The sequence below is a fragment of the Gymnoscopelus braueri genome (genome assembly GCF_963280865.1).
Source record: "Gymnoscopelus braueri genome assembly, chromosome: 10".
In the NCBI taxonomy this organism is placed as follows: domain Eukaryota; kingdom Metazoa; phylum Chordata; class Actinopteri; order Myctophiformes; family Myctophidae; genus Gymnoscopelus; species Gymnoscopelus braueri.
In genome coordinates, this window is record NC_137611.1 from 18,379,871 (window position 1) to 18,394,549 (window position 14,679).

The 14,679-nt window shown below is 40.8% G+C and overlaps 1 protein-coding gene across 1 annotated transcript; it reads right to left on the reverse strand.

Moving 5' to 3' along the window:
* Positions 1-5,773: 5,773 nt before the first annotated feature.
* On the reverse strand, positions 5,774-14,596 carry LOC308093804 (uncharacterized protein). Its single transcript, XM_080440167.1, has 13 exons — positions 14,493-14,596; positions 11,880-11,943; positions 11,271-11,474; positions 9,861-10,006; positions 9,617-9,735; positions 9,405-9,526; positions 8,861-8,958; positions 8,570-8,706; positions 7,539-7,663; positions 7,218-7,363; positions 6,312-6,414; positions 6,040-6,182; positions 5,774-5,964 (listed from the first exon to the last, which is right to left on the reverse strand). Exons 1-13 carry the CDS (start codon positions 14,558-14,560, stop codon positions 5,838-5,840), a joined length of 1,602 nt encoding a protein of 533 aa, XP_080296293.1. The 5' UTR covers positions 14,561-14,596; the 3' UTR covers positions 5,774-5,837.
* Positions 14,597-14,679: the final 83 nt, after the last annotated feature.

The following is a 14,679-nucleotide window of genomic DNA, read 5'->3' on the forward strand; positions in this document are numbered from 1 at the left end:
TGTAGATAGCCATATTTTCAAAAGACTTTACACATACACATTTCAGACGGAACATTCTGCATAACTAGTACTTTAAGTATATTTTGATGCCAATACTTTTGTACTTTTAAGTAAACTTTATTATCGGACTTTTACTTTTAAGAGTATTTCTGAATTGCAGTATTTATTGATGCTTTTACTCAAGTAAACAATTTGAGTACTTTTTCCACCATTGATTAAATCCATGTCATCTCTTACCCATGCTGTTCTGATCTTCATCTGTTACACCATCAATGAAATCTCTCTCATCTTTCACACCGAGCAGAATAAACTGGTTGTAATAAGACTCCAGCCTGTGCTTTTCGAGTAGGTTGTAGATTATTGTACCCATCTGAAGAAAATGGCAAACAAACAATATCCAACTTTATCTTTGTGTTAGCCTTGGTCTTGGATCAAGACCATAGATGTATTTGATCGAGTCTTACTTTTGTATAGCTCAATAAAGAACCTCTCACTCCGCTATACAGCTCCGAGATGAGGTTCTAGGTGGTTACCTTCCAGAATCGGGTGAACGTCCGCCAAGGCTCCGCTGTTTACCCTTTTGTATATGTTGTATCCCAAAACTAATGGTAGATTCCAAGCCGCACGGATGTTTAAAGTTTGGAACGGAGCATAATATTTTAGGAACGGAGCGAAACTACCCGTTTAAATCGCTTATTTAGTCAGCCTGTGGCCATGTTTCCCATTGTAGCCAAACCGGGAGCAGTACTGGCAGCGGACGTAGGGGGGTTTTCCGGGTTGAATGGGAAACATGGCCACAGACTGACTAAATAAGCGATTTAAACGGGTAGTTTCGCTTCGGACCTAAAATATTATGCTCCGTTCCAAACTTTAAACATCCGTGCGGCTTGGAATCTACCATTAGTTTTGGGATACAACATATACAAAAGGGTAAACAGCGGAGCCTTGGCGGACGTTCACCCGATTCTGGAAGGTAACCACCTAGAACCTCATCTCGGAGCTGTATAGCGGAGTGAGAGGTTCTTTATTGAGCTAACTTTTGTACTATCTATACGAAAGCAAAAGTCAGACTCGATTAAATACATTGTGTTAACAAGTAGACGTGGCCACCTTTAGCATTATAACGTCAAATAACTGATACAATAACATATTGTTATTTGTTCCCAAACTCACCGTGCTAGGAGCCTGCTTCGTCATCCTGACGAAACTTCAACTTTCAGTAAACTTCATGGAGCTGCTGCTGACCAGCACATTCATTTAGGTTTTGAAGGGAAATGAGCTGAGACCAGGCCCAGGTGACACTGTGCAAGGAAGAAAATATTAAAGAAAATATTAATAATGTGATTTGTTTTGTTAGTACGGGATGATGATGAGGGTGTGTGGGGATGGCTGATAGTCGCAGGTGGCTTGAGACAAACTAATTACACCCAGTTCGGAGTGACGCAGTACGTAAGTGCTTCACAGGAATGTTCCGTGTGCAAAAATAATTCAGCAACATGAGATTTCCGGTGGACGATCTCTTCAGAATAAGAGTATCCTCTAGAGTAAACAGATTACAGACCTGCCAACCCTTCTGTTCTCACCAGGAGACTCCTGTTATTTGACCATATCTCCTGGACGTCTCCTGTTCTTCCATTTCTCCTGTTCTTAACCTGTTTTGGGGGATTCCACCCTTTTTGTGTGGCAACCCATCCCAAAGCACGTGTCATTGTCAAAGGCCCATATAAGACCTCCCCTCACTGATATGCAGCCACAGCCATTCATGTTAATTTGCTAGTTCACAACAGAAGCCATTGAAAACCATTGAAAATGGTTCATTTGCACATTGAAACTATAAATGAAGCATTTAAACAAAGCTATACAACACAAATTATGTTTCTGTTTCTGTCTAACACAGATGTTTCGCCCCCTACCCAGTACATCTCCCTCCTCCATAGTCACAGGCTCTCTCCTGGTCTGATGAAGGCAATGGCCAGCTGGGGGGGGACTTGCAGAGTTGTTTGCTCCCACTCTACAACAGCTCTGCCAGCTTCCTCAGAATCTGGCTGTGCCGCCATCTGAGGCACCCACTGTGCCAGTGCAACTTTACACCCATGATGTGCTGGAGGCCTGAGTTGTCTTCGATGCTGCACAGTGCACAGAGGACATTTGGCCTTGCTTCTGAACCACTGGTAGAGGTTTCGGGGACAGGGAAGGGTGTCAAATGCTACTCTTATCAGGAAGCTGAGTCGTGGTTGTGGAGTTAGCCAGATGTTTGCCCAGTTTATGACCTGGCTTGTGGTGTCCTCCAATCAGGTTAATGCCCCTTGTTTGCCCTGGCACACTGCCTTGATCACTGGTAGGCAGGTTTCTGAAATGTCCACAGATCTCCTCTGACACACAGACCAAGTAAACAGAAATGGTGGCATCTTATGAGCATTAGTGAGGACCAAACAAATACTGTATATGAAACAGATAGGTTGAAAATGGGTGAAGTGGTCTGCTCTCCCCTGCAATAACATCCTCAATAGCTATGCAGTATTTTATATTGTATCATAGCATGGAAAGCAGTCTATGTGATCCTGTATAGCTACTTGGAAATAAATAACGGCTTGTGATCTCAAAACCGTGGCTGTCGTCTGTCCTGCAACTGAAATGGCTCTGAGATTATCTTCATCCTTTAGCCACAAACAACTTACAGAGGCTTTCCAACCCTAAGTTGCAATTCACTCCATTGACAGCCCCATTCCTGAAAAAGAAATGTCCCATCTGATTGTATTATTAGTCAATGATAAACTCACCATACTGCACATCTACAGACAGCTCGAGTTATCCTTAATGTCTATGTCAAGACTTTTATTTTTTAACTCCACTGTTGATGTTATGAACAACTTTCAGCAGCCATGATTCTTTTTAAGTGTTGGTTTTGGGGAGCACTCTTTTAAATAACTCAACTTCCTGCATAATATGTGCACTTTTGAAACAGGCGGTACGCAGGACATTGAAGGATTTGAAAGGAGCGCCCAAAAACAATACTTAGAAAGAACCATAGCTACAGTTATTGACAGAAAGTTGCTCATAACATTTATTTATTTTTCAACTAAACTTTAGGCATTTAGCAGACATTCTGCAACTTACAAAGTGCAAGATCAGAGTAAATTGAACCCTAGTCAAGTGGGAATCAGTGTGGTGGATCATATCCTACAGATAAAAACTGATCCATTTAGTTGAGAGTTCCGTCAGCTGTGGGATAGGAATGTTAGGGTTATACCATAAAGGGATCCGGTCTTCATAAACAAAGAGATATAGGCAGGCCTAATATTGTATGGGATTCCTGTCAGGCTGCCATACACCAAATGTGCTCTGAAGTAGGCCCCGTAATAGACATTTTTAATGAGTTAGTAATAATTTCATGTTCAACTGAAACCCATTTCACATTACTAGTTTCAGAATGTAGTTAGATCCATAACGGACAGAACGGACACACGAGATATTAAGATAATCTTTTTTATTTTGCCCCATATATGGAGGAAACTTTGATGCACTCTACAGAACATCCAAACAATTATTTCTTGCCATGTTTAAACACATTGCATATTGACCACACAAATGTTAGTCATAACATTTAAAGGAGTAATCGAAAAAATATATGTTAAAGCTTTCATGACATTCACTTTTACACCACATTCAAAGTCTTTGTCCTGGTCCTTCAAAAGTGTACAAAAAGTTTTAAGTGAAAATTCCATTCCAGTGATCAATGGCAGGTGTTTTTCTCTCACATTTCTAAAGCCTTTTCAACTGCAATGAAAAAAGAAATCTTTGCCTGCGGGTGTCGCTGGTGAGGGATTTTGCCTGTCAATCATCGCCTTTGCTCCGCCCCCCCCAAAGGAAAGGATAGGGGAGGGGAGGGGCGAGGAGGAGAGTGGGCGGGATTAATCGACTGTGACCTCACTGTCGAAGGGCCAAGCTCAGATTACTTTTCAGCCTAATTATTCAGAAAACCCCAGACCACAGAAAATCCACTGAATGTTCTAAGTTCAGGTTTTTTGGGTGTAATTGAGGTCATAAAACCCCAAATAAAACATTGAAAATAAAAAAAGTGAAAATGAATGTCATGATACCTTTAACACATTGAATGCCAATCGCGTAGATCTACGCGAACCTATTTAAAGCCGCAGCGTGCCAGTCGCGTAGATCTACGCGAACCGCCGATTCCCATGTTAATCGCCCAAGGTGCACTTTCCGATTTTTTTTGATCCATTTCCGTTTCCGGTTTTCGGTCGGAAACGGAATTATTCGGGTTCCGTTTTTTTCGATCGTATCCGCTTCCTGTCTGGGATCCTGTTTAAAACTCGATTTTCTCTGGTTGTTGTTTTTCTCCTCGCTGATCACTGTTTAGCGTGTATCGGCTGTAGCTTCAAGATGGCGGCTCGCATTTGGAAACTGTTTTCGCTGGACGTTTCTCACGGATCCGCTGTGTGTTTAGAACCAAATGAACGCGCACTTTTAACTTATTTAGCGAGGTCTGTGGCGACATGATAAAAACAAAAAAACAATAAAACGCTGGCACTGGTGAGTACATTATGAGATTAAACTCTGGCATGGAATGTGTTAATGTAATGTGACATTTATCAATTAAATAACCATCAAATAAAATTATCTTGGGTAATGCCAGTTTTGCATGCCAATACCAATGTTGATGCAAAATCAATAAAGCTTAAAGAACGTATAAGCCATTATCTTGACATCATTTTAACATAACTACAACAAGAATCATGAACTGGTGATCAAATTCTCTTAAGAAATATTGCTGCATTAATTACAGGACATTTTTTATCAGTCACCTTTATAGGACAATTCTGGGGCACAACGTTATTCGTTTTATTTTCAAGGAAGCCATTGGATTCCTTTAACTTCAGTATGGTATGAAAATCAACTTGCAGTGAGACTTCAAACCTGCTTGAGATAAATATCCGAACACACTAAATGTCAAGGCATGTTTTAAGGTAGGGCATGATTTTCTTTGGTTAAAATAATTGTAAAATATCTCTATATTCTGATAGTACTCAATGCTGGAGTGTGTTTGTTCAGTAACAGGAGTCTCCCCGTCTCTCCAGCTCTTGATTAAACAGAACATGCATTTTCAGGTCAGGATACCAATTTGATCCAATCAGGACAGAGAACGCAGTCAGGATGCAGATTGAACCAGTGAAATTGGACCCACATCCCTTTATTCCACATCCCTAAATAGGTAGCCTACTCTCTCCTGATTGGCTGAAATGTTGTCACCTACCTGAACATTTATTTTCTGTTTATTGAAGAGCTGGGGAGACCCCTGTTACTGAACTAACACTCTATAGCAATGATTACTTTTAACTTTTTAACAAAACAAAAAACAAAATGTTCACAAAAAAATATCACTTACCCTACCTTTAAGTTATATAAGTGTTTAATTTTAATGCAATTTTAAGTGCAGATTGATTTGAAAAGTCAAAACCAAAAATAGTCCCGGGATAATTAGATTTACAAACAAAATTCAAACATGCATGACCTACTAACCGTACAATGATTGTTTGTGTGCAGCTCAGCACATTTACAATTTCAATGCAAAAGGCAGTTAAATATAAAGTAAAGTTTCACACAGGTTTACTTCAGATATGATGAAAAAGAACCCCAACTGAAAATTAAGAGGGGGAAAAAAAGTTATGCTGTAATGCCACAACTTTATTGTAATTACTTTGAAATAGCAATCCCTCACATTACTCGTGATGGAAAAGGGTTACTGTGCTGTAAGTAATAGGTTACCCGCCAACACTGTCCAGTGATTTGGCCCAGCCAAAATCCACCATTCTTTTCTTCTACACATAGGTTCCAATTTGGTAGGAACGGTGTTCCTTCGCCATTTTCTTCATGGCATTGTCTGCTTTCATGTCAGTTCTTCTGAGGATACGGGTTCTGCCAGCAATGGGATCATATGTTCCATTTCTGAAAAAGAATGTTCAGTAACTAAGAATGTAAGAAGACAATCCAAAGAGAATTTTCTTGAGGGGGGGGGCTTACTTTTTGAAGTGTTTCTCAATGGCCTTTCGTTCGTATATATCTCCATATCTTGTTTTCACAGGGTCCACAAACATCTTCTTGGTCAGTGGACAAATCAGATGTCGGGGTGTAAATGGAGCACAACGACTTTGACCCACCAGTTTCTTTCATTGAATGAGAGAGCAGAATGAAAATGTTGCAACAAATAGTTAATTTTAGTAGGGAGGTTGTTCAATGACCTACAACAAGTTATAAACCATATCATAATTTCACTAAAAGGAATAACTCATCACCTTCTCCATGTCATCGATTGAGGTCCCCGCATTTTTTTCAGTATTCTCCTTGGCTGCTTGATCGTACTGATCACGGCTGGTCAAGAAGTCCTCCGCCAAAATGCTTCCAAAGGGAAAGAAAGACACAATCATTTTAAATCCATTAATAATAGTTTTATACATATATTTTAAAAAAAACATGAATTTACTTAACACATTGGGTGCCAGAGGTTTATTAAAATATTATACGTTGAGTGCCTGCATTTCTTCCATCCACTTGCGTTATACGTTTCGTGCTGTGAGAAGCCCCGACGCGGAAGTGCATGTAAACAAAGCGTGCGTGCGAGACGGCGGAGGGTCCCGACTAACTCCTGGAACAATAATATTTCCAACGCGACCCTCCATTGCAGCGTGATCGCCGATCGAAAACGGCTCGTTTCCACCACATTAAAAAGAAATGGAGATATTAAGCTTTTAGTCAAGGAGATAACATTGAAAACGCCGACCGGAAGGATTTTTGACATGGAGCCACATCCAGCCTCTTCTTCTCAGAAACTCCTTGGGTGATGTCAAAGTTTCGTTTTAGCGCCCCACGTGGGCCACTCGTATAAAAATAGAATTGGGTCAAAAACGGTCCGGACCGTTTTCGGCACTTCTCGTTTGGACCCTCAAAAACGGTCCGGACCGTTTTTGGCATTCAATGTGTTAAAATAAGGCCACTTTTAAATTACCTTTTTATGCCTTATGCAATTGCAAAGCACTGTCAATTTACTGGTGTATGAAATATGCTATACAAATAAACATGCCTTGCCAAATTGTACAGGTCATAACATTTTGAGGTGAAAAGTGCCTAAAATAAATGTGGCTTAAAGGAACATCCATAGGTCCTTATTACATTTTGTTTGAAATCAAAGCGTTAATAACAACCTGTCCAGTGGGTCTTCAGGCTCAGGGATGATGAGCAGTCCATATATGGCATCCAGGATTTCTCTCATAGTGATTTGGGCGTTGTAGTTACGGTCAAATATATTGTGGCAGATGCGGCCCACGCTGTTGATGTTGCAGTGATGTATCTTTGCTTATGTTAAGAAAAGATTATTAGAATTGTTTCGAGTTCGGTTACATTGTTTTCAAAATTGTAAGCTTTTGTCATTATGCTATCAACTTAAACAAAATCAAACTAATATGCATTACTTTACTTTCAATATAATATCATTGTGCGTTCATGTCTGTGTGGAATGAGGATACACGTGTGACGAAGCGGACAAGAGGAGGTTTTACTGGATAGTCAGGACCAAACTGGCAGTAGAGCTCAAAGACTCCATTCTCATACGGTGTGTCAGGAGGACCTTCCATGGCGATCTTCCAGAAGGCTGAAAAGGTTATAAGGAACATTCAGGGTTGACTGCTGAATATTTAATTTCACTTCAGATCACTTATCAGTAAGGATAAGGATAATTCCTTTTAACAGGTCGTTCATGAAAGTCCTTGCGGTCTTGTTTCCAATGAGAACCTGTGAGCAATTGGGGTTAAGAGTCTTGCTCAGGGACAAATTTCATATCATCGGCACATATGCTGGGATAGCCTGGAATCGAACCTGGGGCAACCAGGGCCAGCTGGTTCCCTAGGCGGGCTCACTAACCACTCAGCTATGGCCGCCCCAAGTATTGCTTTGAATATCCCTATGGGGTGCTAGAACTATTCAGAGCACACAGAACTCTTATCAATATTTCAGTCAGATAACTCACGAATAGAATAAACCAATATTTTATTATAGAATGTGAATACAAGTGACAATATAATATTTCATCTTGGCGTTCAGGCTCTGCTCCATTTTTCTCCCTGCTCAGCACAATTAAACAAGACAGACATATACAATACAACCCTCCATGGGGAACAGAACTAATAGCAGAGTCCACTGGTGGTGCTGGGGTGGCGGTGGGAGCAAACAGGAGCTCAACAACAAACCAGGGACACATACTCAGAAGGAACACAGACTTAGGTGAGCTTAAATAACTCACCCAATTGATCAGCTGATAGCCACGTCAGCGTATGACTTATGGGTCTCGCATAATACTGTATACACCCACATAGTAATGCGGTGTGTAGCATCGCATTACGAGTGTTTTCTTCCTGAACGAGTCTCACAAGCTACTTATCATTTATTGGGAAATTGAGGAAGTCCTGCAGAGAAGGGTTAGTCAAATAAGTAGGCCACACACACACACACACACACACACGTTATCAAAGTTACATGACAGAATATTGTGGCCACTTACTGAAGTCTGACTCTGATGGAAAGATGGAGAAAAAGGGATGTGGGTCACAATGCAGACTCTTCAACTCCTCCAGGATACGTTTGTCCTTCTCCATGAAACGCCCACTCTTACACTCCCGAATATTCTTTTTCAGAGCACTACATGAAAGAAAACGTTAAAAATATAATGGTTGAGGTAGGTGGAGGAGACTTGTTTGAGGGAATGTCTGAATGTATATATTTTTCAATATCTGTAAAACACCTTGAGTAATTTATATGTATATGTAGATCAATTATTTATTCCATTATTTACTTCTCCGTCATTGTCACTTTGTTGTCCAACTCCTTTGGCAGAGAAGCTTCTTTGAATTCATCATACCCAAGACTGGCAAAGAGGTTTGTCAAAGCACTCTGTAAATGATAATCAATAGCATCATTAGAATGTGATCAATCTGGGAACCGATAGTCAAAAAAAAATGAAAAAACAGCACCCTCTGCAGTTTTTTACCTTTGAATTTAGCGCAGCTCTGACTCTGTTCTTGAGAGATTAGAATGCGATAAACCACCATGTTCATTGTTCAATCATTTAACTGACAAATTACTGGAACATTTTCACTTGAAACATTGAAAACATTATATTGTCAACATAATGTTCCAAATCCAAACTGAAATGTAATAGTCAATTCATAGACTTGGAACAAGTCATTAGTGAATCATATATAGCCCGTGCCATGTAGTGTTAAGTACATGATCTTTTTTCTGGTTACAGGTTACTGGTTACCCAATCCTGGCATGCATCTATATTGAGATTGATTGCCCCCACAACCACACCCCCAACCCTGTGTAGATTAACAAACTTCAGTGAGGGTAGATGGATCGAGTTTGTCTTTGGGTTTCCTCATCTCCAGAGAAAGAACCGTCTCAATCTCAAAAAGCTTCAGGCGATCGATGCTCGTCTTTGGTTTGAAACAGCAACCACCTAAAACCCATACATTCAGATGTGAGATAGGCTCGAGTAGTTATACTTAGATAGGCCTACAAGTGTTAAAACCACATGAATACTCAGTACCTGTTGCATTGCTAATTCCATGCAGCATGTTATTCTCCACGTCTCCAAGAAGGATTGCATCCACAATGATGTTAGCGTTTATCAGCTTGGCAGCAACATCAACTGGTTTTGTGTCTGATCTATGGGCAGATGATCACGTAATGTAATTCCCATATCCCAGTAAAAACATATCACAGGCAACATTGCAATTTTTCTCAATACTAACAATACTATAACTACTGACATGCCATGACAGTAAATTTACCCAAAATCATATCCATCTGTAAGACACATGATGCGAAGGCTGCAATCTCTGAACTTCATCTTGACTTTTTCCAACTCTGACACTCCATGTTGTAGAGCATCGTAGAGTTTGGTTGCTCCATATGCTTGAAGACTTTGAATGTGATCCTATAAATGTATCCCAAAAATGCTTTAGCAACTTACACATGGAACTTTTTTATTTTTCTCCCACTTGAATCAGGCTGATTCCACCTGAGTACTGCAGTCGAATACAGGTCCAGTGGGCACCTAAACCTTCTGGGTACCTCATAAATCCCAAAACACAGAGAGAACCTGGTATTCCTGGGCACCAAAACCAACTGGTCGCAGGGAATACTTTGTGCGTGAAGTCTTAAACATTTAAGCTTATGTTATACGCATCCTTTAAATAGACTACTATGAGTGACATGACATCAAATAATGCGATCATACATAGCATAGGCTCAATGAACTCAAGTCATATATGTAGGTTAAATCATTCTATCATAAAAACACAATAAAGTCCAAGATTTCTTTTTCGGTCCTCTCACGAACATACAAATCTTTTAGTACTTTTGCACATGTAATTCAGCCAGACAATCAATTAGGTGGCCTATTTGGTGGCTACACTGTACATTGATGTTGTGACATGTTTACCAATTTGCTTTTTCTCAGCTCATTGACAAAGTAGCCACATTTATCCCTTCCCCAACCTTAAAATGTGCCAATTTAACCATTTCTGTTAAATATATAAATAATTCTCTGTAATATTTATGAAAGGTGCCCAGTGTTCCAGAATACTCGGCCCCTCCGGTGCCCACTGTTCTCACCAAAAGTAGCCCAGTGTTTCAGATTACTCGGCCTAGATATGCCCAGTATTCAGAGAAAGAAAAGTGTCCACAAATACCAGGTGCCCACTGTTCCGGTTACCCTGCAGTCCCTGTCACTGCCTACCCCAACTGTTGACCTTGGTTGGTGTAGACAACCACATGCCTCCTCCGATATACAGTACATGGAATCACCAGCCACTCATTTTTACCTGACAGTGAAGAATTTCACAGTATGTATAATAGGTTCATGATACCTTATCCAATTTCTCTCCCCGCAAACTAACCGGTAGTAGTTGTAAGTACTTCTCAAGGTAACAATCCCCTGACAGAAATTACCCATTACATTTACAGTAAAAGTTATTTCATGTGAAATACAATACTAGTGCTGGCAGGCAGCCTACAGTATTACACCATACTGTTTTATGATGTTTGTATGTGCCTTATCTTGAATTATTTTATTTTTTTTGCATAGAAGAATACTTCTTCTCAGGATGTGCCATGATACGGCTGATATTGCATGTTTATGAAGAAAATATACATACTGTATGAAGTCAGTAATACGAGTAGCACATAATGTAAATTACCTTGAATTTTTCCAGATTTTCTGTAAATGTGTGGAGGGTTTTCACTTCTGAGTCAAACTTCACAAGGCCTATTACATGATGAAAATCATAAGCCATGGTCCGTGTGGCAAAGTTATCAAAGAGCACTTTTACTGCATCGATCTGCTTGATATCCACACTTCCATAACAGTTCTCATCCATAGAGGAGCTTGCATCCACAAGTACCTAATAAAATGAAATGAAAAAGAACATGGACATATACCAATGAAGTATCTTTTTTATTATAAGGATAAATGTGAAGCATGTCATTAAAGATAATAATTAATAAATAAAACTTGTCTTGTAAATTTAGCAATTCGTAGCCATGTGATTCCTACATCCCCATAAAAACATATCACAGGCAACACTGCAATTTTACTCAATACTGACAATCCTGACAATCCTGTCACTACAATACATAATTTGATTTTGATACTTAACAGTGTCAATTACTCAAACAAAATGTCAAAGATCAATCAATGGTTATGCATAGGTGGATGAGCGGAGCTGATTTACTTTTTTTATATGACCCCAACCCAAGTCTTAGTTTGAAGAAATGAATCAGCAAAAGATAGATATCGTAAACATTACCATAATTGCCTCTTTTGGAGTCCTGCTTGTGACAAATGTATGGTTCCCTCTGCTATCTCCAGTTCTTTGAATAAAAAAATGAAAACATGGTTAATGCACTGCATGCACTCAGTGGAGGACAATTCTCCACAAGGACAATCATCTATGACATATACAGAACATAATGACTCCATAGTTGGACAAGGTTTCAGCCTGATTTGACCGCCATTGACAGCCATTACAAACTAGAAAAGGTGCTCCTCGGAGCACTGCCAGACCCCTAGTGGTTGAAATCTGAATGGCCGGACTTCGCATGACGTGTGTGCAGAGGAAAAGAGGGACAGACCGACCGACCGACCGACCGACCGACAGACAAAGCCTCCTGTAGGCCGACCCCCAAATACAGTTAAATATTTCAGTGTATGTGCTCTGTGGAGCACATCTGCTAACAGGTATTGTGGCCAGTCTAGGATCAGTCATCTACTCGTACGACGTCAGTCTTCTCCATATTTGGGCACAATTTCAGCCAAATCTGAACCCCATTGATTTCCTGTATGAAATTAATGTTCTAAAAAAAGAATATATGCAGACCTTTGGGTTATGCGCTTCAAGCGCTTGGTATGCAAGTTTTGGAGAGTGATTTAACCCTGTTGAGGGGGGGGAACGGGGAGTCGGGTTGCTAATCTGCCATGAGCGTGAGGCTGCGCTGGCCTGCGCTGTTGCCCTATCTCTGCAGTCTACAGCCAGCAAAATTAATACATTTTACATGCACTGCCAGGTTGGATTGGATATGCTACTTGTCTTAGTTGGATTAAACCCAAACAAGTGGCTCAATATTAGCCACATATTCTTGCTAGTCAAAACCTCTCCCTCCGCTGTATAGCTCCGACAGCGGAGGGAGAGGTTCCGTAGGGGCTACTCGCGGCTACCACTGTCTGGTCTCGGGCAAATAGCTCGTCGCTTAGAAGTTGCAGAGAGTTCTCAAATTACCCAGAAATGCAGTAACACGCAGAAAGCTGCATTGATCCGCGCGGATCGGCGTTGCCGTTTAACATGCTTAATAAATTAGTAAAACTTAAACTCCTCTCTCACACTCTTCTTCACTGCCCATGTCCCGCCTCCCCGCGTTGTAAGCATGTAGGAGCGCGGCTAATCAGAGGTAGCCTGGTAAATCCTCCCTCCGGAAATCTCAATTCCATTTCATTTCAGGAGTGAGTCTGGCCTGATCCGCCTGTCTGCAATATTGGCTGTGCTGGAGTTGGGCGGGAGTAATACCGTTGACTGACAACCCCTTCAGCCAATGATAATTTTTCCCCTTCAGCCAATCAGCAGTTCACCAGTCTTAATGTGACGCGACGGGACTTTTGAGACAGCCATACCCAAAATGGGTTGCCTTTTTCGGGTACAATGGTGTCACTGCCCGCCCCTACCGGTTCTCTAATTATTTTTTTTTAAATAGGCTTTGTCATGATTAATTGACCACATATATGAAGTTAAACAACTAAATTCTATCCAAACGATATCTTATAAGTAAATTCCGTGCCTCAAAATAGAAGTTAGAGAGCTTTTTGAAGTAAAAAAATAGCGGAGAATTGGTCGCACAGGAAAAAGATGGCTGCCGTTCGTGTTTTGGGCTCACTCGAACTCGCCACCTGATTGGCCAACGTAAGCTGTCAATCACAGAACAATGAGCGACGACGCTGATAGGCGCGGTCGTTTGGCATACACAGCCAATATTGCAGAGAGGCGGTTCATGCCAGACTCACTCCAGGAATCAAATAGAATTGAGATTTCCGGAGGGAGGGTTTACCAGGCTAAATCAGAGGCAGTAACGTAGGACACGCAGCTTGTCAGTCACAACCCCCCCAGTTCGCCCTGTAATGTCACCAGTAAAGCTTACCCGCTTGCCTCACATGTTAACTAGGTGTCCGGAGTATTTGTGCAATATATTAGTCCATATTTTTCAATTAAGAAGTGTTTAAATCCCGTCTGTGACCGATTCTGTCGGAAGTTCCCAATGGGCGGTACTGACGGGGTGCATCCGGTGAAAGCCGGAATTACACTCAATGTAAACAGGAATTAAACGAGGGGGGAAAATGGCGTTAACGGGATTAAAACACTTCTTTATTGAAAAATATGGACTAATACATTGCACAAATACTCCGGACACCTAGTTAAAATTTGGGGCAAGCGGGTAAGCACCTTATATTTTGCATTTGTACATGTGTGGAGAAAAAAATATCAACATTTTAAAAACGGCCAATTACTCGATTCTGAAAAAAAAAGTTCGAATCTTGTGCCATCGAACGAAGCTTCGAATATTCGAGTTATTTGGGTCAGCCCTATAAACAGCTTACATTCTGGAAAAGTTAAAAAACTGGCTTCCATACTGTCTGCATATGCTAATGGTCAATATCTGTATGCAAGTTCAGGTCAATTGCGCAACCCACTGAGGAGACAAATACGGATTAGACAGACTGACGGACAGGCCCGCCCGCCCCCCACACCCACACCCCCACACCCACACACACACACACACACACACACACACACACACACACACACCTAGTTAGAATGAGTTATGCCCACTAATTACAAATACTCTTAATCTGAGAAGCAAAAATATATACTCACTTAGCTGCCAGTACGTTGACATCCACAGTTTTGTATTTGCCACTTAGACAACTAAACACTTTGATCATCTCAGGGGATCCTTTGTCTTTACCCACATAAACGCCAAGTTCATCTACCAAGGAGGGAAAATGTATTTTTAAACAGTTCTTTATGGCTAACAATCATCTAAAAATCTACTTTATAGACA

Coding starts and splice junctions, on each gene's coding strand:
- LOC308093804 (XM_080440167.1), bottom strand. CDS start 14,560: ATGATCAAAGTGTTTAGTTGTCTAAGTGGCAAATACAAAACTGTGGAT. Junction 8,707..8,860: donor AAAGTGACAATGACGGAGAA/GTAAATAATGGA, acceptor TCTTTCATGTAG/TGCTCTGAAAAAGAATATTC. Junction 5,965..6,039: donor ATTGAGAAACACTTCAAAAA/GTAAGCCCCCCC, acceptor ATTCTTTTTCAG/AAATGGAACATATGATCCCA.